This window comes from Heptranchias perlo, chromosome 15 (assembly GCF_035084215.1).
Source record: "Heptranchias perlo isolate sHepPer1 chromosome 15, sHepPer1.hap1, whole genome shotgun sequence".
In the NCBI taxonomy this organism is placed as follows: Eukaryota; Metazoa; Chordata; class Chondrichthyes; order Hexanchiformes; family Hexanchidae; genus Heptranchias; species Heptranchias perlo.
In genome coordinates, this window is record NC_090339.1 from 62,602,538 (window position 1) to 62,626,906 (window position 24,369).

At 45.6% G+C, this 24,369-nt stretch overlaps 1 protein-coding gene across 1 annotated transcript in view; it reads left to right on the forward strand.

The window, feature by feature from the left end:
- The window catches only part of LOC137332824 (uncharacterized), a 41,470-nt gene extending 17,942 nt beyond the window's left edge, over positions 1 to 23,528 (forward strand). Inside the window, exons 11-13 of the mRNA XM_067996755.1 lie at positions 5,754 to 5,903; positions 13,334 to 13,447; positions 23,048 to 23,528. Coding sequence (XP_067852856.1) covers positions 5,754 to 5,903; positions 13,334 to 13,447; positions 23,048 to 23,262 — 479 coding nt within the window. The 3' untranslated portion in view covers positions 23,263 to 23,528. The remainder of the gene's footprint in view (positions 1 to 5,753; positions 5,904 to 13,333; positions 13,448 to 23,047) is intronic.
- Positions 23,529 to 24,369: the final 841 nt, after the last annotated feature.

Here is a 24,369-nt window from a genome sequence, read left to right on the forward strand (position 1 = left end):
TTGCTTTTGTACTCTATGCCTCTATTTCTCAAGCCCAGAATTGAGAGGTTCAATGATCTGGTCAGTGAATTAAGGGAGGTGACTGAAGACATGGACAAAGAGTTAGGTATTGAGGAGGCTCTTGGAGAAGGAGAGAGAGGTAGCAAAGGGGTTTGGGGGGAATTACATAGAAGGTACAGGACAGAAACAGGCCATTCAGCTCAGCTGGTCAATGCTGGTGTTTATGCTCCACACGAGCCTCCTCCCTCCCCTCTTCATCTCACCCTATCAGCATATCCTTCTATTCCTTTCTCCCTCATGTAGTTATCTAGCCTCCCCTTCAAATGCATCTATGCTAATCACCTCAACTACTCCTTGTGGTAGCGAGTTCCACATTATAACCACTCTCTGGGTAAAGAAGTTTCTCTTGAATTCCCTATTGGATTCATTAATGACTATCTTATATTTATGGCCCCTAGTTTCAGTCTGCCCTACAAATGGAAACATTTGCTCTACATCTACCTAATCAAACCCTTTCATAATCATAAAGACCTAGAGTCATAGAGTCATAGAGTTATACAGCACGGATAGAGGCCCTTCGGCCCATCGTGTCCGCACCGGCCATCAGCCCTGTCTACTCTAATCCCATATTCCAGCATTTGGTCCGTAGCCTTGTATGCTATGGCATTTCAAGTGCTCATCCAAATGCTTCTTGAATGTTGTGAGGGTTCCTGCCTCCACAACCCTTTCAGCCCTCTATCAGGTCTCCCCTCAACCTTCTCTTTTCTAGAAAAAAAGAGCCCCCAGCCTGTCCAGTCTTTCCTGATAGGTATAACCTCTCAGTTCTGGTATCTGAAGAAAAGGTTCCAGAGTATAGGGCCAGGATGGCTGAAGCCTCTGCGACCAATGTGGAGCATTCTGCGAGGGGGCAGAATCAGAAGAACAAAGGGTGAGTGAGGACGGAGGAGGCAGCAGAGGTTGGGAAGGGCATGTCTGTGGAGGGGACTTGTAAATGAAACAGATTTTGAATTTGATGATTTTCCTTGGGATGGAGACTCCCCAGCAAAGAGTCCAAAAAGATGCCACCGAGATGCCCCCAAGTAGAGATTGGTACTGAGAACTTTATGGGGTACATAATCAGAAAAATCCCACATAGAGTGCAAAACAATGTCTGACAAAACAATGACCACAAGAGAATGTGGCCGCAGAATGCCAGTGTGAACCCATTCGAAATGAAAGGGTTGTCATTGGCATTACAATCAGAAGTCCACATCTGCATCTCTGAATGAACTAAACTCCATGCTTCCAGCCTTCCTACTTTGGGGGAAGTGTAACCTAAGACAAGATGGATGAGACTGGTCTTCATTGTTGTCTTATTTATTGGGAGCACCGCCCTTAGAAGCATCCACAGGCTCCTTCTTAGGAGAGGGATTTGAAGAAGATGAAGAGCGTGCCTACCTGGAAGATTTTCCGAGACAAATAGCTTTTGGGGTTGCAACCCCTTTCCTCATGCCCACCATCAGCTAGCTACCAAGAGCTCCTGAGAAGAGTCTAGGCATCGGTGGCTTCCGGCCGATAGGTTAGTCAGATTTCGGATGCAAAGTCTGGCAATGCGCTTCGCATGAAGGGCTCGACCCTATCTCTGTAATCTCCTCCAGCCCTACAACTCTCCGAGATCTTTGCGCTCCTCCATTTCTGGCCTCTTGTGCATCCCTGATTTTCATTGCTGCACCATTGGCGTCCGTGCCTTCAGCTGTCCAGGCCCTAAGCTCTGGAATTCCCTCCCTAAACCTCTCCGCCTCTCTCTGCTCCTTTGACGCTTCTTAAATCCTACCTCCTTGACCAAGATCCCTGTCCTAATATTTCCACACGTGGCTCAGTGTCAATTCCGTCTGATAACGCTCCTGTGAAGCGTCTTGGGATGTTTTACTATGTTAAAGGCACAGTATAAAAGCAAGTAGTTGTTGTTGACTCCCTTAAAAAAAATATCCATTTGTTCTCTGGTATATTCAGCTAGAGCCATGCTGCGTCCTACCGAAGGGCAGGCCAGAGCTGTCCCACCGGTAGATGCACAGCTTCAGTGTTTGGCAGAGACCTTCCCCCAAGTGATTGGTAACAGGGAGAGAAAGAGCGTCAAAGAGCTCAAAGGCCATTTGTTGGACCAAATTAGCAGATTGACAAAGGAAATCAAAAGCAAAATACTGCGGATGCTGGCAATCTGAAATAAAAGCGGAAAATGCTGGAGAAGCTCAGCAAGTCAGGCAGCATCTGCGGAGAAAGAAACAGAGTTAACGCTGTTTAACGCTGAGATTAACAAAGGTGTTGAACACACGGGTCACTCGAAGCCTTACTGTTCTTGCTCCAGAGGTCTACAACCCTGAAGGAGAAATTTTCCTCTGGATCTCGCACGGCCCTTAACTAGCGACGTTGATGAGATTTGTCTTGGTCACCTCCCTGTGGGCTTCAGTCACTGGTGTCTGAGCTAATACATTAAAATGATCGGGATTGGCTTCCAAAAACAGATGGAGCGGGTCGGATCCGTCAAGAGTTGGGAGAATCGTGATTAATACCTCAAGTTGCGTATTTGCTGGTCATGCTCCAAGTTCTTAGGCAACACGGGAAATTCATCATACAGGATGGATTTGGGTCAAAGTCCTGGAACCCGGGTCAAACTCCTGGAACTCCCTTCCTAACAGCACTGTGGGAGAACCTTCACCACACGGACTGCAGCGGTTCAAGAAGGCGGCTCACCACCATCTTCTCAAGGGAAATTAGGGATGGGCAATAAATGCTGGCCTTGCCAGCGACGCCCACATCCCATGAATGGAAACAAAAGGATGTCAAGCCTAACCCAACCCCTCCCCCAACCATGATTCTAATGTAAGGAAGTGCTCGGTTGTTGAATTTACCTGCTGGGGTCTAACCCTGCTCTGAGTGATTGATGTCCCACCAAACCCATCGGGCAAGAATTGTTCACCAGAAAGCCCACGGTTATGAGCGGTCACCAGAACCATGGTCCGTGGTCCCTTTTGCAATCAGTCACCGCCTCTCATTGAAAATCAAAGGAAGCCTGCTTCACTTCTGCATCAGGCAGGGTGGGGTCGCCCTGGCCAATTCACAGGCTGCAGGATTCTTCCCGTGTTCGTGTCGACGGACAAACAAAAAATTGCTCGAGCCGCATATATGTCACACGGAGCCCAGGCCTGAGTTCCCAATATCCATCTCCATTGCATGAGGCTCTGCACCTGTACCACTACATTAAAAACATTTTCCCCTTCGATACGGATACAAAGCAATTTTTATTTTTTAAAGAGAGTGAGAGAGAGCCAGTCATTTCCTATTGATTTTTCTGATGTTGGGCGGGGAGGAGGTTTGGAGCCAGGGATTCATGGCCAACGGAAAATAAAAACACCTTTATTTCTAACTGACCTGAGGCTGTCTCTAAGAGGAATTACATCTAGTTTACCTCAGAACCTTTTAATGCCAATCAGACTTTGTGGCTTTAAGGGGACACCTCTACCTCAGTAGCAGAATAATACATTGTGCTCTACATGGTATAATGCTCCTTGTGAAACCTCCTCTGGCCTACCATGACTAGCACCTTGGGAGAGAATACCAGGTTTCTGTCATAAGTTTTTGTGAAATGTGTGTGGTCATTGTTTACACAAACTGAGAAATAGTTATTTTAAAATGTTGGATAAATACTTGGTTGAGATCCTAGACTGTAAATGCTTAGATGGTCAAAAGCTCTGTTCCAAGACCCCAAGAAAGGACCTGCATTTACATAGCGCCTCATCACATCTCTCAGGCCATCCCAAAATGCAGAAGAGTTCTCCCGGCATCCGGGCCAATATTCATCCCTCAACCAACTCCAGAACAGACGATCTGGTCATTTATTTAATTGCTGTGTGTGGGACCCGGCTGTGTGCAAATTGGTTGCCATGTTTCCTACATTGCAACAGAAGAACTTTATTGGTTTTAAAGCACTTGGGGACGTCCTGAGGTCGCGGGAGACACTATATAAGTGCACATTTTTTCTTTCTTTAACTTACTTTGAAGCGGAGTCACTGTTGTTACACAGGTGAACACTGCGGCCATTTATGCACAAAGCAAGTTCACCCAAACAGCAGTGAGCTGACTGTCCACTCAATCTGCATTTGTTGCTTTGAAGGAGGAATAATATTTGCCAAGGACACCATGCTTTTCTTGGAATAGTGACACGGAATCTTTAATGTCCACTTGAGCAAGCAGATGGGCGTTGGTTGAACAGCTCATTCTGGTAAATAGTACCTCAGTACTGCGCTGAAGTGTCAGCTAAGATTATATTACTTAAGACATGGTGTGGGGCTTGAAGCCACAACCTTCTGAATTAAAAGCAAGAGCACTAGCAACAGAGCCAAACTGGCAGTACTCATCAGCACCACAGTCCCAGTGCATTGGGGCTCAATGCTGACTTAGCCCCGTAATTCTTATAGGACTTTTCCCTGCTTTAAATAAAACTGGAGGCCTTAATGAACCTTGTACACTGAAAGCACTTGTGACCCACAGTGGGGCAGTGAATGTATTGACCATCGAATAAGCCTCAAGCCTTGGCGCCTGATGATGCAACGCGCCCATTTACCAGAATGGTATTGGGGATGAGGGACTTCAGTAACGTGGAGAGACTGGAGAAGCTGGGAGTGTTCTGCTTAGAGCAGAGAAGGTGAGAGGGAGATTTAATAGGAGCGTTTAAAATTATGAGGGTTTTTGATAGAGTAGATAGGGAGAAACTGTTTCTACTGGTGGGAGGGTCGGTAACCAGAGGGCACAGATTTAAGATAATTGGCAAAAAATCGAGTTGTTATGATCTGGAATGCGCTGCCTGAAAGGGCGGTGGAAGCAGATTCAGTCGTAACTTTCAAAAGGGATTTGGATATGTCCATGAAAAGGAGAAATTTGCAGGGCTATGAGAAAAGAGCAAGGGAGTGGGACTAATTGGATAGCTCTTCCAAAGAGCTGGCACAGGCAGGATGGGCTGAATGGCCTCCATCTGTGTGTGATGCACCGCACATGTCGGATTCCAGAGGCCGCGTTATCAGCTCCTATGCATAGATTGCATTGTTGTTGTGATTTTCTGAAACTTTTGCCCAAAAACCATTATAGAGCAAAGGAGACGTTTCACAAGCTGTTTTACTCTTTGAAGTTTTCCCTGTGGCTGAGAGACACCATGTCTGTGTAAGCTGTGGCTCAGTTGGTAGCACTCTCACCTCTAATGATAGAGGGTTGTGGGTTTAAATCCTATTCCAGAGACTTGAGCACAGGCTGACGCTCCGGTGCAGTATTGAGGGAGTGTTGCAATGTGGGTAGGTGCCCTCTTTTGGATGAGATGTTAAACTGAGGCCCTGTCTCTCCTCTCAGGTGGACATAAAAGATCCCATAACATTATATGAAGAAGAGCAGGGGAGTTCTCCCTGGTGTCCTGGCCAATATTTATCCCTCAACCAACATCACTAAAAAAAAACGGATTAACTGGTCATTATCGCATTGCTGTTTGTGGGATCTTGCTGTGCGCAAATTGGCTGCTGCGTTTCCTACATTACGACAGTGACCACACTTCATTGGTTGCAAAGCGCTTTGTGACGTCCTGAGATCGTGAAAGGCGCAAGTCTTTCTTTCTTCATACCCAGTTGACTGGAAAGAGCATGGGCGGTTTCCTGCTTCCATGTTTACGTGCACTTTTATTCTGTAGGAGAGTCATAAATCTGTTGTATTGTCGTCCCAAATATACATTACAGATCGAAGGGATGAAAGTTTAGAACCTACGAGAAAAAGCGTTTCAGACTATGACAGTGACGACCGAGAGCCTACGGGAGGCAGCCTTTCAGACGGTGACAATGATGTGATTGAGGAGAAGCTGGACGAGTTGGAAGCAAGCATGATGCCGGGTTAGAATAATAGTGTTCTACAGACCTCTTACTTGTTTGTTTAGATATTGGCGAGAAACAAAATATGATTTCGATTCGCTCAAGGGCAAATTAAATGTTGCGCAGGTCACTTGAAATGGAAGTAATGAGAGAGCGTAGTAACGCTAGAGATAGCAGAAAGATGGGGAGGAAGCGAAGACTGAAGGGGCCAATTAACGGGATGCCATGACTGCTGCTGCTCAGGTGTCACGTGTGCCAGTGCCTGAATGAGTTGACTTCACCCCCTGATGCGAGTTCAGCTCGTTCGACTGAGTGAATCTGCACCCAGTGTGCGTCGTTCAGGCTGGGAGAGTGCTGAATTCCGTGGAGGTTGGGACTTCCTGCACTAGCGGAAAGTTATAGGCTGCTGCAGCCCTGGGGAGGGAACCCCCCCCGGGCCGGTAGGCAAAGGAGGCCGCCCGAGAAAAATCGGCCTCCAGGCTCAGCTGTTCGACGGCAGGTAATGGGGTAGAGCAGTAGGGGGGATTTAGGGGTACAGATACACAAATCACTAAAAGTAGTGACACAGGTTAATAAGACCATAAAAAAAAAGCAAACCAAGCACTAGGGTTAATTTCCAGAGGGCTGGAATTGAAAAGCAGAGAAGTTATGCTAAACTTGTATAGAACCTTGGTTAGACCACATTTGGAGCACTGTGAACAGTTCTAGTCTTCACACCATAAAAAAGGATATAGAGGCACGAGAGGAGGTGCAAATTTACTAGGATGATACCAGAAAGGAGAGGTTATACCTATCGAGAAAGAGTGAATAGGCTGGGACTCTTTTCTCCAGTAAAGAGAAGGCTGAGGATGACCTGATAGAGGTCTTTAAGATTATGAAAGGGTTTGATAGGGTAGACATAGAGAAGATGTTTCCACTTGCAGGGAGACCAGAACTAGGGGCCATAAATATAAGATAGTCATTAATAAATCCAATAGGGAATTCAGGAGAAACTTCTTCACCAGAGAGTGGTTAGAATGTGGAACTCGCTACCACAATGAGTAGTTGAGGCAAATAGCATAGATGCATTTAAGGGGAAGCTAGATAAACACATGAGGAAGAAAGGAATAGAAGGATATGCTGATAGGGTTAGATTAAGTCGGGAGGGGGGAGGCTCATGTGGCGCATAAACACCAGCATGGACCTGTTGGGCCAAATGGCCTCTTTCTTTGCTGTACATTCTATGTAATTCAGTGGAATTGCTGAATTCAACCAGGGTGGTGCTTATGTGATTAGCACAGACCGATCCCATCCCAGCAATTAATTCCATAAGAAGATGCAATGCTGCCATCCTTTTTTATTTATACAGATCATAATTTGCATTATCTTTATTCAAGTTCACAATTTTTATCATTGTTTTAAAATATATTTTTGCATTCTTTGCTTTTCGGGTTTTTTTCCCCTCCCACAGGCTCAGGTCCCAACCCGTCTGCCTTTTTTACACTGTCCGATTCGAATCTCCTCACCTCTGAGCACAACTGGGTCCCGTCTCCCTCAGTCTCTGTTCTCTGCCCAGCCTAAATCTTTCTTTTCCTGTCAGCATGACTGTGCATCCAGGTTATACTGCAACTGGAGTACTGCACTCAATCGTGGGCGCCTCAGATTCACCAGAATGATACAGGGGCTAAAAAGGTTAAATTATGAGGACGGGTTGCATAGACTAGGCTTGTATTCCCTCGAGTATAGAAGATTAAGGGGTGATCTGATTGAGATGTTTAAGATGATTGAAGGATTTGATAAGGGAGATAGAGAGAAACTATTTCCTCTGTTGGGGGGAGTCCAGAACAAGGAGGCAGAACCTTAAAATTAGAGCCAGGCCGTTCGGGGGTGATATCAGGAAGCACTTCTTCACACAAAGGGGAGTGGAAATCTGGAACCCTCTCCTCCAAAATGCTGTTGAGGCTGGGGGTCAATTGAAAATTTCAAAACTGAGATTGAGAGATTTTTGTTAGGTAAGAGTATTAAGGGTTATGGAACCAAGTTAGATCAAGTAGATGGAGTTAAGTTACAGATCAGCCATGATCTAATTGAATGGAGGAATTGGCTCGAGGGGCTGAATGGCCTGCTCCTGTTCCAATGTTCCAGGTCCTGCCTCCCCACTGAACCCTCTCTGCTCCTCCAGACCCCTATCTCCCCTCCGAGTGGAACTGCAGAGCCAGGACTCGGAAACTTAATTTAAAGAGTGGATTTAAATATTAAGGTAGAGTGTTTACAAGAAAATTCAAAGGGCCATGAGGGCAGAAGAAAATTAGGTGAAAAAGGAATAGATTTGACATCTCGAAAATACACAAGAATGAGAGAGAAGAGTTAAGGAATTTTATGGCAGATGAACAGAATACAAACGTTCCAAAAGAGAGTGGCAGGAACAAAAAAATCACAGCCATACATACCATGGAGCGAGGAGTCAAAAGGAGGGACAGACTGATGGAAAAAGTGAAAACAAATTTTAGAGACCGAGATAAGAAAAAGTGCACAAGCCATGCAGGGAAAGGGAGTGAGGGATGGGGAGAGCACACAAGAGTGGAAGACAGTCGGGAAGACACAGAGAGGGAAACACAATGAACTAGAATGTGGGAGATGAGCAGCGAAAGAATTGTAGGAGTCAGCGAGAGACACAATTTTATTTTTGTTTTGGTCAACGAGCAACACCATGGGAAGTCTGCCAGTGAAGTATTAAGTGGTCTGGATAAGGTGAACCTAGAATATTTGCTGCAAGCTAAAGGCCAGTAAGATAAGACATAAATTGAAATCAGTAAAGAAGTAAATTTAAAACATATTATGAAAAAACAAGTTCTCAAAACAATTGGAATACTCCACCAGGAAAGGTAATAGAGTCAAAGACTTTAGGGCTTTCAAAACATAGTTGGGTTTGTGAGCTGGAGTACTAGAGGGGCAAGCTCAATGGACCAAGTGGACTTTTATTGTCTTTTACTTTTCTAATAATCTGATAAATAATGAACCATAGAAGTTTACAGTATAGATGGAGGCTATTTGGCCCATCATGTATGTGCTGGACCTCTGCCAGAAAAATTAATCCCACTGTTCCGCTTTCTTCCCATAGACCTGTATCTTCCTCTGTTTCAAGCATTCCCCTACTATTCCCTTAAAAGATACAATTGTCTCTGCCTCAACTATTCCCCACGGCAAAGCATTTCCGGCTCCAACAACTCAACTCTATGAATAAATAAATTTCATCTAACCTCTCGCCCCCTTCTCTTAGTGACAATTTTAAATTGATGACCCCCCTCATCACTGATTCCCCAGTCTTTCCCTATTCACCCCATTAAAACTCTTCATGATTTAAAAAATCTCAACTGAACCTCCTCTTAACCTTCCCAGTGGAAATAGTCGCAATGTCTCAAGTTTCAGAACTATAGTTTATCATCCCTGACATCATTCTGATCAATCTATGTGTATACCCTCTGTGGTTTTGTCCTTTCTACATATTGGGATGCCCAAAACTGGACACAATATTCCAACTGTGGTCTAACCAATGCCTTGCACAAATTTACCATAACCTGGTGCGGGAGAGGATTTGCACTGGTCTCTGTGTATGTTAGCAACATTGCAAACATACTGAAGTTTCTTACATTTGTTAGTTGTAACAAAATCATAAACCCAACATTTTTGAGCACTTTTAGAGCTTCACAAGAAATAGTGATCAGAACAAATACTCCTATTGTGTTGACACAGTCACTGACACACAGCAACCAGAGGAAATCTTCACGTTATATTAGCACGGTCAGCAACAGACAGAGACCAGATCCTCAAATAAAGAAGCAGTCCGTGCCCGCATGCAGCAAGACCTGGACAACATCCAGGCTTGGGCTGATAAATGGCAAGCAACATTTGCGCCAGATAAGTGCCAGGCAATGACCATCTCCAACAAGAGAGAGTCTAACTACCTCCCCTTGACATTCAACAGCATTACTATCGCCGAATCCCCCACCATCAACATCCTGGGGGTTACCATTGACCAGAAACTTAACTGGACCAGCCACATAAATACTGTGGCTACAAGAGCAGGTCCGAGGCTGGGTATTCTGCAGCGAGTGACTCACCTCTTAACTCCCCAAAGCCTTTCCACCATCTACAAGGCACAAGTCAGGAGCGTGATGGAATACTCTCCACTTGCCTGGATGAGTGCTCAACACCATCCAGGACAAAGCAGCCCGCTTGATTGGCACCCCATCAATCACCCTAAACATTCACTCCCTTCACCACCGGCGCACCATAGCTGCAGTGTGTACCATCCACAGGATGCACTGCAGCAACTCGCCAAGGCTTCTTCAACAACACCTCCCAAATCCGCGACCCCTACCACCTAGAAGGACAAGGGCAGCAGGCACATGGGTACAACACCACCTGCACGTTCCCCTCCAAGTCACACACCATCCTGACTTGGAAATATATCGCCATTCCTTCATTGTCGCTGGGTCAAAATCCTGGAACTCCCTTCCTAACAGCACTGTGGGAGAACCTTCACCACATGGACTGCAGCGGTTCAAGAAGGCGGCTCATCACGACCTTCTCAAGGGCAATTAGGGATGGGCAATAAATGCTGGCCTTGCCAATGATGCCCACATCCCTTGAACGAATAAAAAAAAATCCTCACACTATGTTAGCACAGTCACTAACACACAGCGACCAGAGAAAACGCCTCACTTTTAAAATTCGCATCCGTATATATGTTCGTATCCTTGTTTTCAAATCCCTCCCTGGCCTCGCCCCTCCCTATCTCTGTAACCTCCTCCAGCACTACAACCCACCGCGATGTCTGCTCCTCTAATTCTTGCCTCTTGCACATCCCCGATTTTCATTGCTCCTGCATTGGCGGCCGTGCCTTCAGCTGCCTACTTCTTTGACTAAGCTTTTGAACACCCGTCCTAATATCTCCTTATGCGGCTTGGTGTCAAATTTTGTTTGATAATCCCTCCTGTGAAGCGCCTTGCGGCGATTTACTATGTTAAAGGCACTATATAAATGCAGGTAGTTGTTGGTGAAGTCTTCACACACACAGACCAGAGGAAATCTTCATAGATTCAGAGAAAGGTTACAGCACGGAAGGAGGCCATTCTGCCCATCAAGTCCGTGCCGGCTCTATGTAAGATAGAATCATAGAAACATTGTTTTAGCACAGTCCCTAATACACAGAGAGACCAGACGAAATCATCACGCTGCGTTACGAGCGTCACTAACCCAGAGACACCAGAGGAAATCTTCACATTATGTTAGCACAGTCCCTAGCTGATCCTCAATGATGGCGGAGTCCAGCACGTGATTGCAAAAGACAAGGCTGAAGCCTTTGCAACCATCTTCAGCCAGAAGTGCCGAGTGGATGATCCATCTCAGCCTCCTCCTGATACCCCCACCATCACAGAAGCCAGTCTTCAGCCAATTTGATTCACTCCACGTGATATCAAGAATCGGCTGAGTGCACTGGATACAGCAAAGGCTATGGGCCCCGACAACATCCCGGCTGTAGTGCTGAAGACTTGTGCTCCAGAACTAGCTGCGCCTATAGCCAAATTGTTCCAGTACAGCTACAACACTGGCATCTACCCGACAAGGTGGAAAATTGCCCAGGTGTGTCTTGTCCACAAAAACCAAGACAAATCCAATCCGGCCAATTACCGCCCCATCAGTCTATTCTCAATCATCAGCAAAGTGATGGAAGGTGTCGTCGACAGTGCTATCAAGCGGCACTTACTCACCAATAACCTGCTCACCGATGCTCAGTTTGGGTTCTGTCAGGACCACTCGGCTCCAGACCTCATTACAGCCTTGGTCCAAACATGGACAAAAGAGCTGAATTCCAGAGGTGAGGTGAGAGTGACTGCCCTTGACATCAAGGCAGCATTTGACTGAGTGTGGCACCAAGGAGTACCAGTAAAATTGAAGTCAATGGGAATCAGGGGGAAAACTCTCCAATGGCTGGAGTCATACATAGCACAAAGGAAGATGGTAGTGGTTGTTGAAGGCCAATCATCTCAGCCCCAGGGCATTGCTGCAGGAGTTCCTCAGGGCAGTGTCCTAAGCCCAACTATCTTCAGCTGCTTCATCAATGACCTTCCCTCCATCATAAGGTCAGAAATGGGGATGTTCGCTGATGATTGCACAGTGTTCAGTTGCATTCGCAACCCCTCAGATAATGAAGCAGTCCATGCCCGCATGCAGCAAGACCTGGACAACATCCAGGCTTGGGCTGATAAGTGGCAAGTAACAATTGCGCCAGACAAGTGCCAGGCAATGACCATCTCCAACAAGAGAGAGTCTAACCACCTCCCCTTGACATTCAATGACATTACCATCGCTGAATCTCCCACCATCAACATCCTGGGAGTCACCATTGACCAGAAATTTAACTGGACCAGCCATATGAATACTGAGGCGACAAGAGCAGGTCCGAGGCTGGGTATTCTGTGGCCAGTGACTCACGTCCTGACTCGCCAAAGCCTTTCCACCATCTACAAGGCACAAGTCAGGAGTGTGATGGAATACTCTCCACTAGCCTGGATGAGTGCAGCTCCAACAACACTCAAGAAGCTCGACACCATCCAGGACAAAGCAGCCCGCTTGATTGGCACCCCATCCACCACCCTAAACATTCACTCCCTTCACCACCGGCGCACCATAGCTGCAGTGTGTACCATCCACAGGATGCACTGCAGCAACTCGACAAGGCTTCTTCGACAGCACCTCCAAAACCCGTGACCTCTCCCACCTAGAAGGACAAGAGCAGCAGGCACATGGGAACAACACCACCTGCACGTTCCCCTCCAAGTCACAAACCATCCCGACTTGGAAATATATCGCCGTTCCTTCATCGTCGCTGGGTCAAATTCCTGGAACTCCCTTCCTAACAGCACTGTTGTAAACAATTTTACAACACCAAGTTATAGTCCAGCAATTTTATTTTAAATTCACAAGCTTTCGGAGGCTTCCTCCTTCATCAGGTGAACGATGTTTTCACATCGTTCACCTGACGAAGGAGGAAGCCTCCGAAAGCTTGTGAATTTAAAATAAAATTGCTGGACTATAACTTGGTGTTGTAAAATTGTTTACAATTGTCAACCCCAGTCCATCACCGGCATCTCCACATCATAACAGCACTGTGGGAGAACCTTCACCACACAGACTGCAGCGGTTCAAGAAGGCGGCTCACCACCACCTTCTCAAGGGCAATTAGGGATGGGCAATAAATACTGGCCTCGCCAACGATGCCCACATCCCATGAACGAATAAAAAAAAAATGGAAGAAATCTTCCCTGAAAATGTTTAACACAATTTGCTTGACGAGAGAACTGTTATCTCAAAGTTAATCAACACTGAAAAGTTAATGAGTGAGGCAAACAAATATTTTTTATAAGGATCTGTAATTGTTGTGTTGTCAAACCAAACATATTTTACAGAAACCGGTGAAAGCAGTCAGACTGAAAGTTCCGATCTTGGTGAAACAGATGATACAGTATCTAATGAAGAAGCCTTTGACGACCTTATGGAAGAACTAGAGCCACCAGATGATGGTTAGAGATCTGTTCATCTCTGTTTACATATTGGGAAAGCATTGTGCAAGGTTACTGCCTTTGATAGTATTGCTAATTCAGTAACTGGAGGAGTGGGCACTGCGTTTACATTTATGGAGAAAACAGATGCTTGAAGTGAACTGATCATGAAAAAGATTGCATAGCATTTACAGCACAGAAACAGCCCATTCCGCCCAACTGGTCTATGCCAATGTTTATGCTCCACATGAGTCTCCTCCCACCCTACTTAATCTAACCCTATCAGCATATCCTTCTATTCCTTTCTCCCTTGTGTGTTCATCTAGCTTCACCTTAAATGCATCGGTGCTATTTGCCTCAACTACTCCAAGTGGTAGTGAGTTCCACATTCTAACCACTCTTTGGTCAAAGAAGTTTCTTCTGAATTCCCTTTGGTTTTATTTACATAAGAACATAAGAAATAGGAGCAGGAGTAGGCCAATCGGCCCCTCGAGCCTGCTCCGCCATTCAATAAGATCATGGCTGATCTGATCCTAACCTCAAATCTAAATTCAAGTCCAATTTCCTGCCCGCTCCCCGTAACCCCTAATTCCCTTTACTTCTAGGAAACTGTCTATTTCTGTTTTAAATTTATTTAATGATGTAGCTTCCACAGCTTCCTGGGGCAGCAAATTCCACAGACCTACTACCCTCTGAGTGAAGAAGTTTCTCCTCATCTCAGTTTTGAAAGAGCAGCCCCTTATTCTAAGATTATGCCCCCTCGTTCTAGTTTCACCCATCCTTGGGAACATCCTTACCGCATCCACCCGATCAAGCCCCTTCACAATCTTATATGTTTCAATAAGATCGCCTCTCATTCTTCTGAACTCCAATGAGTAGAGTCCCAATCTACTCAACCTCTCTTCATATGTCCACCCCCTCATCCCCGGGATTAACCGAGTGAACCTTCTTTGTACTGCCTCGAGAGCAAGTATGTCTTTTCTTAAGTATGGACACCAAAACTGTATGCAGTATTCCAGGTGCGGTCTCACCAATACCTTATATAACTGCAGCAATACCTCCCTGTTTTTATATTCTATCCCCCTAGCAATAAAAGCCAACATTCCATTGGCCTTCTTGATCACCTGCTGCACATGCATACTAACCTTTTGATTTTCTTGCACTAGGACCCCCAGATCCCTTTGTACTGCAGTACTTTCCAGTTTCTCGCCATTAAGATAATAACTTGCTCTCTGATTTTTCCTGCCAAAGTGCATAACCTCACATTTTCCAATATTGTATTGCATCTGCCAAATCTCCGCCCACTCACCCAGCCTGTCTATATCCCCTTGTAGGTTTTTTATGTCCTCCTCACTCTCTACTTTCCCTCCCATCTTTGTATCATCTGCAAACTTTGATATGTTACACTCGGTCCCCACCTCCAAATCGTTAATATAGATTGTAAAGAGTTGGGGACCCAGCACCGACTCCTGCGGAACACCACTGGCTACTGGTTGCCAGTCCGAGAATGAACCATTTATCCCAACTCTCTGCTTCCTGTTAGATAACCAATCCTCCACCCATGCCAGAATATTACCCCCAATCCAGTGATTCTTTATCTTGAGCAATAATCTTTTATGTGGCACCTTGTTGAATGCCTTCTGGAAGTCTAAATACACTACGTCCACTGGTTCCCCTTTATCCACCCTGTACGTTATGTCCTCAAAGAACTCAAGCAAATTTGTCAGACATGACTTTCCCTTCGTAAAGCCATGCTGACTTTGTCCTATTAAATTATAGAGTCATAGAGTCATAGAGTTATACAGCACGGATAGAGGCCCTTCGGCCCATCGTGTCCGCGCCGGCCATCAGCCCTGTCTACTCTAATCCCATATTCCAGCATTTGGTCCGTCGCCTTGTATGCTATGGCATTTCAAGTGCTCATCCAAATGCTTCTTGAATGTTGTGAGGGTTCCTGCCTCCACAACCCTTTCAGACAGTGAGTTCCAGACTCCAACCACCCTCTGGGTGAAAAAGTTCTTTTTCAAATCCCCTCGAAACCTCCCGCCTTTTACCTTGAATCTATGTCCCCTTGTTATAGAACCCTCAACGAAGGGAAAAAGCTCCTTAGTATCCATCCTATCTGTGCCCCTCATAATTTTGTACACCTCAATCATGTCCCCCCTCAGCCTCCTCTGCTCCAAGGAAAACAAACCCAATCTTCCCAGTCTCTCTTCATAGCTGAAGCGCTCCAGCCCTGGTAACATCCTGGTGAATCTCCTCTGCACCCTCTCCAAAGCGATCACATCCTTCCTGTAGTGTGGCGACCAGAACTGCACACAGTACTCCAGCTGTGGCCTAACCAGTGTTTTATACAGCTCCATCATAACCTCCTTGCTCTTATATTCTATGCCTCGGCTAATAAAGGCAAGTATCCCATATGCCTTCTTTACCACCTTATCTACCTGTTCCGCCGCCTTCAGGGATCTGTGAACTTGCACACCAAGATCCCTCTGACCCTCTGTCTTGCCTAGGGTCCTCCCATTCATTGTGTATTCCCTTGCCTTGTTAGTCCCTCCAAAGTGCATCACCTCGCACTTTTCCGGGTTAAATTCCATTTGCCACTGTTCCGCCCATCTGACCAACCCATCTATATCGTCCTGCAGACTGAGGCTATCCTCCTCGCTATTTACCACCCTACCAATCTTTGTATCATCAGCGAACTTACTGATCATACCTTTTACATTCATATCCAAGTCATTAATGTAGACCACAAACAGCAAGGGACCCAGCACCGATCCCTGTGGTACCCCACTGGCCACAGGCTTCCAGTCACAAAAACAACCTTCGACCATCACCCTCTGCCTTCTGCCACTAAGCCAGTTTTGTATCCAAAGTGCCAAGGCACCCTGGATTCCATGGGCTCGTACCTTCTTGACCAGTCTCCTGTGGGGGACTTTATCGAAGGCCTTACTAAAATCCATGTATACCACATCCACTGCGTTACCCTCATCCACACGCCTAGTCACCCCCTCAAAAAATTCAATCAAATTAGTCAGACATGATCTTCCCTTGACAAAGCCATGTTGACTATCCCTGATTAATCCTTGCTTCTCCAAGTGGAGACTAATTTTGTCCTTCAGAATTTTTTCCAATAATTTTCCTACCACTGATGTTAGGCTCACTGGCCTGTAGTTCCCCGGTTTTTCCCTACTCCCCTTCTTGAATAATGGTATTACATTAGCGGTTCTCCAGTCCTCAGGCACATCCCCTGTGGCCAGAGAGGTTCTGAATATATGTGTCAGAGCCCCCGCAATCTCCTCCTTTGCCTCACACAGTAGCCTGGGATACATTTCGTCCGGGCCTGGGGATTTATCCATTTTTAGGCCTGCTAAAACCGCCAATACCTCCTCCCGCTACTGTCTCCTTAATAATAGACTCCAAAATTTTACCCACCACAGATGTTAGGCTAACTGGTCTATAATTTCCAGCCTTCTACCTACTACCCTTTTTAAATAAGGGTGTTACATTAGCAGTTTTCCAATCTGCCGGGACCTTTGCCGAGCCCAGAGAATTTTGGAAAATTATTACCAAAGCATCCACAATCCCTACTGCCACTTCCCTCAAGACCCGAGGATGTAAGCCGTCAGGTCCAGGGGATTTATCCACCTTGAGTCCCATTAATTTACTGAGTACCAATTCCTTCGTGATTTTAATCGTATTTAGCTCCTCCCCCCCTGGAGCCCCCTGTTTGTCCAGTGTTGGGATATTCTTAGTGTCCTCTACCGTAAAGACTGAAACAAAATATTTGTTCAGCATTTTTGCCATCTCCATGTTTCCCACCATTAATTTCCCGGTCTCATCCTCTAAGGGACCTTCGTTTGCCTTAGCCACCCTTTCTCTTTTTATATAACTGATACGACTGTCTTATATTTATGGCCCCTAGTTTTGGACTTCCCCACATGTGGAAACGTCTTCTCTACATCTACCCTGTCAAACCACATCATAATTTTAAGACATCTATTCGGTCACCCCTCAGCCTTCTCTTTTCTGGAGAAAAGAGCCCCAGCCTGTTTTGTCTTTCCTGATAGTTATAACCTCTCAGTTCTGGTATCATCCTTGTAAATCTTCTTTGCACCTTCTCCAGTGTCTCTGTATCTTTTTTGTAATATGGAGACTAGAGTTGTTCACAGTACTCCAAGTGTGGTCCAACCAAGGTTCTATACAAATTTAACATAACTCCTCTGCTTTTCAATTCTATTCCTCTAGAAATGAACGCCAGTGCTTTGTTTGCATTTTCTATGGCCTTGTTAACATGTATTAGAACTTTTAATGATTTGTATATCTGTTCCCCTAGATCCCTTTACTCCTCTACTCCATTTAGACTCTTATTTTCCAAGGGGTATGTGACCTCCTATTCCTCCTACCAAAATGCAACACCTCACACTTGTCTATATTGAAATTCATTTGCCAATTACACACTCATTCTGCAATTTTATTGACGTCATCTTGTCTTTTGTCGCATCTTTTTCTAGTTTCTCTCCTATCTCCCCTCATGCCCTCTCCGAGCTCATCTTGACCATGAGACCCACCTCCTGTCCCCTTGACCCAATTCCCACCAAAGTGCTGACCACCCAACTTCCCTTCCTGACCCCCATGATATTGATGAAGTTTCCCTCTCCTCAGGTACTGTCCCCCTCCCTTTCAAATCTGCCGTCATCACCCCACTCCTCAAAAAACCCACCCTTGACCCCTCTGTCCTTGCAAAGAATACTCCCAACTCCAACCTCCCTTTCCTCACCAAAATCCTTGTACACATTGTTGCCTCCCAAATCCATGCCCATCTTTCCCGCAACTCCATGTTTGAATCCCTCCAATCAGGTTTCCGCCCCTGCCATAGCACTGAAACGGCTCTTATCAAAGTCACAAATGACATCCTGTGTGACTGTGACGATGGTGAAGTATCCCTCCTCATCCTTCTCAACCTGTCTGCAGCCTTTGACACGGTTGACCACACCATCCTCCTCCAACGCCTCTCTTCTGTCATTCAGCTGGGAGGGACTGTGCTCGCCTGGTTCTATTCTTATCTATCCAGTCGTAGCCAGAGATCTCCTGCAATGGTTTCTCTTCCTGCTCCCGCACCATTACCTCTGGAGCCCCCAAGGATCCATCCCTGGTCCCCTGCTATTTCTCATCTACGTGCTGCCCAACAGCGACATCTTCTGAAAACACAATGTCAGGTTCCACATGTACGCTGACAACACCCAGCTCTACCTCACCACCATCTCTCTCAGCCCCTCCACTACCTTTGATTTGTCACGCTGCTTATCCAACATCCAGTACTGGATGAGCAGAAATTTCCTTCAAATAAATGTTGCGAAGACCAAAGCCACTGTCTTCAGTCCCCGCCACAAACTCCGTTCCCTCGCCACCAACTCCATCCCTCTCCCTGGCCACTGTCTGATGCAGAACCAGATCATTTGCAACTTTGGCTTCCTATTTGACCCTGAGATGAGCTTCCAACCCCATATCCTCTCCATCACCAAGACCGCCTACTTCCACCTCCATAACATCTCCCGTCTACGCCCCTGCCTCAGCTCATCTGCGGCTGAAACCCTCATTCATGCCTTTGTTACCTCTAGACTGGACTATTCCAATACTCTCCTGGCCGGCCTCCCACCTTCCACCCTCCATAAACTTGAGCTTATCCAAAACTCTGCTGCCCGTATCCTAACTCGCACCAAGTCCAGTTCACCCATCACCCCCTGTGCTCGCTGACCTACATTGGCTCCCGGTCCGAGAACGCCTTGATATTAAAATTCTCATCCTTGTTTTCAAATCCCTCCATGGCCTCGCCCCCTCCATATCTCTAACCTCTTCCAACCCTGCAACCCTCCGAGATCTCTGTGCTCCTCCAATTCTGGCCTCTTGCACATCGCCGATTTTAATCGCTGCACCATTGGCGGCCATGCCTTCAGCTGCCTAGGCCCTAAGCTCTGGACTCTCTCCACCTCTCTACCTCTCTCTCCTCCTTTAAGACGCGCCTTAAAGCCTACCTCTTTTGCCAAGCTTTTGATCATCTGTCCTAATATCTCCTTATGTGGTCTGGTGTCAAATTTTGTTTCATAATGCTCCTGTGAAGCGCCTTGGGAGACGTCTTACTACATTAAAGGCGCTATATAAATGCAGTTTGTTGCTGTTGTTTTGTCGGAGTCTGCCTCACTATTAACTATACCTCCCAATTTGGTGTCATCCACAAATTTTGAAATTGTACTTCCGATTCCCGAGTCCATATCGTTTATCTAAATGGTGAACAACAGTGGTCCCAGCACCAATCCTTGTGGAGCACCTCTTCCCACCTTTTGCCAGTCTGAATAAATACCTTTAACCTCTACTCTCTGTTTTCTGTTTTGTAGCCAGCTTGCTATCCATTCTGCAACTTGTCCCCTGACTCTACATTCTCTGACCTTAGTCATGAGTCTACTATGCGGTTCCTTATCGAAGACCATTTGAAAATCTAAATATATTACATCTACTACATTACCTTTATCTGCTCTTTCTGTTACTTCTTCAAAGAATTCAAGCATGATTTTCCCTTTTGGAATCTGTGCTGACAATTCTTTATTATATTTTTGGTTTCGAGATGTTTTTCAATTACTTCTTTGAGTAAAGATTCCATTATCTAACTGATCTGTAGTTCCCTGGACTTGAGCTATCTCCCTTTTTATATATAGGATATGTTTAAAAATAGGATGTATATACATATAATATAAATAATTGAAATATTTGAGTATTCATTTGGCATTAGAACCAGATAGAATATATTTAAGGCCAATTAAAGGGAACTTTTAATTTGAGGAATGAAGTTGCCCCTACATAATTCATCTGTTAACCTTTTTAGGATACTCTTCTGAGCCTGTAAAACTATATGATGAATTTAAAAATGTCAGCATGGTGTGAACTTTGCCCATCGATGTCGAGTTCTGATGGAAGTCTCTTATGAGCATTTATTTTTTGGGTTGTTGGTGGAATCTTTAAAAATTGGAATGGTTTTCTTGATAACACTGATGACCTATAACTTGTATGTTGGAATTTGGCTGTCCTCCATTGCTCTTAAGTTATATACAGTGCCCCAAATCCTCTTTCCCAATTTGTTCTCTCAAGGACCTTGTCCTTCAACTGCATAATAATTTGCTTCTTTGCCGTAATGGGAAACACGCAGTTTCCAGGCAAAGCAAAGAGGAAAAAGAGGTGGAGACCAATCATGTTTCTACCCCTGCCATGGATTTTCTGTGATGTGGAGATGCCGGTGATGGACTGGGGTGGACAAATGTAAGGAATCTTACAACACCAGGTTATAGTCCAACAATTTTATTTTAAAGTCACAAGCTTTCGGAGATTATCCCCTTCGTCAGGTGAAGGGGATAATTTCCGAAAGCTTGTGACTTTAAAATAAAATTGTTGGACTATAACCTGGTGTTGTAAGATTCCTTACATATGGATTTTCTGGGCATCCATAGGTGGCCAGTTCCGGACCAGACACAGTCCCAAGCTCAGTTTCCTTTCCGTCCAATCGTTGGGCATCCGAGCAGAGGGACACCCACAAGGATCTTGGCTTGAGGCCTTGCTTTGGGACTTCCACAGACCAAAGGATCTGTGGGGGTCCCGCGACAGCCCCAAGACAAAAGTGGTACAAAGGTACTTTTGTTTCCCCATGTAGGACAATCTTCAAGCCTTGGGGCTAGGAGTGTCCCCCTCTCTCCCCGCACCCCCACCTCCCCCAGAGGCATTGGTTTTCCAAGTATTCCAAGTAAAAATCCTAAGAGGGTTGCTCCACCGACATAAGTGCTGTGGACACAACGCCAGCCTGCTCCAGCCTCAGCCTGGAAAGACCCCGTCCCAAACCCTGGGGGCGGGACCATTTATACAACTCGGTGGGCCACCGGCATGCAGCAGGGTCCATCAGTGGCGCCCGAACGGATCAACCCATCTAGGGTGGAGCGACACCATGCCGCTCTCAAAGCCCACCCGGGCCGCAGAAAAAACAGAGGAGCAGGAGGAGGCCATTCAGCCCCTCGAGCCCGTTCCGCCATTCAATTAGATCGTGGCTCATCTGTACCTCAATCGCATTTAGCCACCTTAGCTCCGTATCCTTTGATACTATTAACCATCAAAAATCTATCGCTCTCAGTCTTGAATATTTCAATTGACTGCCTTTTGGAGGAGAGATTTCCAGATTTCCACTACCCTTTATATGAAAATGTGCTTCCTGGTTTCACTCCTAACTGGCCTAGCTTTAATTTTGAGATTGTTCCCCCTTGTTCTAGATTCCCCACTGTGTGTGTGGGGGGGGAGGGGCATGGAGTGACCCATTAGGCCGCTAGAGAAGGGAATTGATCCACTCCGGTGAAGATCTCAATTGGCTTGAGTGCTGCTGAGGCCTTTCAAAGGTGTAAAGGGAGGAATTTCCCGGGGATGCCTGACATGCCTTCTTGTTGCAAGGGCGCCAGCTGTAAAATCCATTCCCCCCACCCCACCCCTCCCCCACCGATCGGATTTAAAGGGCCGATGTAAACGGGGTGGAATCCCTGTAGAACCAGGTTCTGTCCATATTCAGCACCCACTCCAGCGGAAATCAGGCTCCCACCCTCTCCAGCCCCAGGAATTAGTGACCATTGTTTTCCTATACGTTTATTTCATATTCTCGGTATCAGAAAGCACTCACTGTAACATTTTTTTGAAAGACTCCTTTTGCGTATTTTCAAAGCTGATTTTTTTCAATTTGTTTTTCAAATCGTTTAAGGGAGATTGCTCTATAATTAAAATGGTGCAATCTGGCACTCTCTCTACATTATGCATCAAGGTAACGTGGCCTTCTGCTACAGTTTAAACACCAATGCAGCATTTGTATCTTCCAGCTGTACTGTGGTTTTAGCCGTTGACCTATCTTAGCACTAGAAGTTTGAGCCACAGCCAAGCGAAGGTTAGCACCTAAAGCCCCAGTTACTGCTGAAGGTGCAATCCTGTATCAGCCAATATCAAAGTGGATCAGTGCCTTGACCTCCTGTCATCTGGAGACAAGACACTTCTCAAAAGCTGGTCTCTGTACGAGCCAAAATATTTGTAAAAACAAAATGAAAAAATAAATTTGAAAGCAATTAAATAATGCTTCCCTCTTAATTGCAATATTATTTTGAGGAACGCTTGAAGAGTTCATCTGTAATGTCGCTTTCAGTAATTTCTGCCCTTCAGTGGAAAAAACAAAGGGCCTAGCCATTTGTTTCACAGTACAAAATATCGAGGGGCAGCAGAAACACTGACTGCAGGGATATAGCCCCAGAATTGCGAGACAGTGCTCCCAAATCCGGAGTCTCACTCGGTGGAGTGCGGATCAGAGAATCTATGGCGCTCCCAATTTCATGCCATTTAACAGTAATGGGCATGTTGACCCCATCATCTAATTTTCTGACTTACACTCCTGTCGAGTGAGTGTCTGCTCTGGGACTAGTCTTGCAATTCCAGGGCTTAAATGTTTCCTGATTCTATATGTTGTTTTGTGAAAGTGAATAGAAGTGCAATTTTTTTCAAAAACCTAGCGAATGCAAAAATTAAATGACAATTTTTTTCTTGTAATCCAAAAAGAAAAAACAGAACTACAGAAGAGTAATTTTCCCCGCAAACTCACAGATGACGAAATGGTTCAGAACAGCGTCAACAAACTGCAGTCGGAACCAGCATCGGGTTTGTATGCCAATAATCTTCTACTCCTTACAAACTGGGGGATGGAATTTCCTGTGGAGGGCATAGTTGCGAAGTTACGCCCGAAATTATGCCCTTTCGTGCGCCCGTTTTGCTGATGTCAATTTATGTCTAAATTTCCTACCACTCTCATTAGCGTACGCCAGAACGTAAAAATCGGCGTAATGCAATCGGAAATCAGCGTAAACAATTGGGGCCCGAGGAAAGCGCGGCACTCATACCAGATATTCTGTCTTTAAGTGTGGAAATTAAAGTTTCAAGCCGTCTAACCGTCATTCATTCACATCAGGCACAGCATGTTTAAGAACACGCAAGCGTGGAAGCTTTCCAATTTTTAATGTAACTCTAACCGATGCCGTAAAAACGCATTCAAAGATAAAGAAAATATAGAGCCGGTCTCAGTGAGGAGGAATAAAAAAAACAAATCGCAATAAAACGCCAAAAAAATGACTTTTGTTTCCTACTGTGCTGAAAATTCCGGTGGTAATTTTATACTTGTTTTGAACCAGTGCAATTGCAGGAAATTCGCACATATGGCTCTTTAGCCTGGGGTTGGAACCATTACAAGAGTGACTACACTTCTAAAGTACTGTGAGACGTCCTGTGGTTATGAAAGGCACTATAAAAATGAAAGTCCTTCTTTCTTTCATTATAATGAGCCACGATGCGTTCGGGCGCAGGAATTGATAGATGGGCAGAAAAGGCATTTGATAAGGGTCCGCACAAGAGATTATTAGCAAAAATGGGAGCAGATGGAATTTGAGGTAACCTTGTGATGAGTTGGTAATTGGTCGGGAGGTAGGAAACAGATTGTAGGAATAAAAGGTTGTTCTCTGATTGGCGGGATGCGACAAGTGGTGTTCCCCAGGGATCTGTACTGGGTCCTCAGCTTTTCACCACATATATTAATGACTTACATGAAGGAAGTTTGCAGATGACACTAAGGTTAGGGTGGGAGGAGTAAGCTACAAAGGGACATAGACAGACTAAGTGAACGGGCAAAACTATGGCAGATGGAGATCAATGTGGGGAATTGTGCGGTCATCCAGTTTGGATCATCTTAATGGTGAGAGACGAGTAGCTGTGGAGAAGCAAAGCGGCTTGGGTGTTCAGGTACGCAAATCACTAAGAGCTAGTGCACAGGTATGAACGGTAATCAAAAAGGCTAATGGAATGTTGGCCTTCATCTCAAGGGGATTGGAATT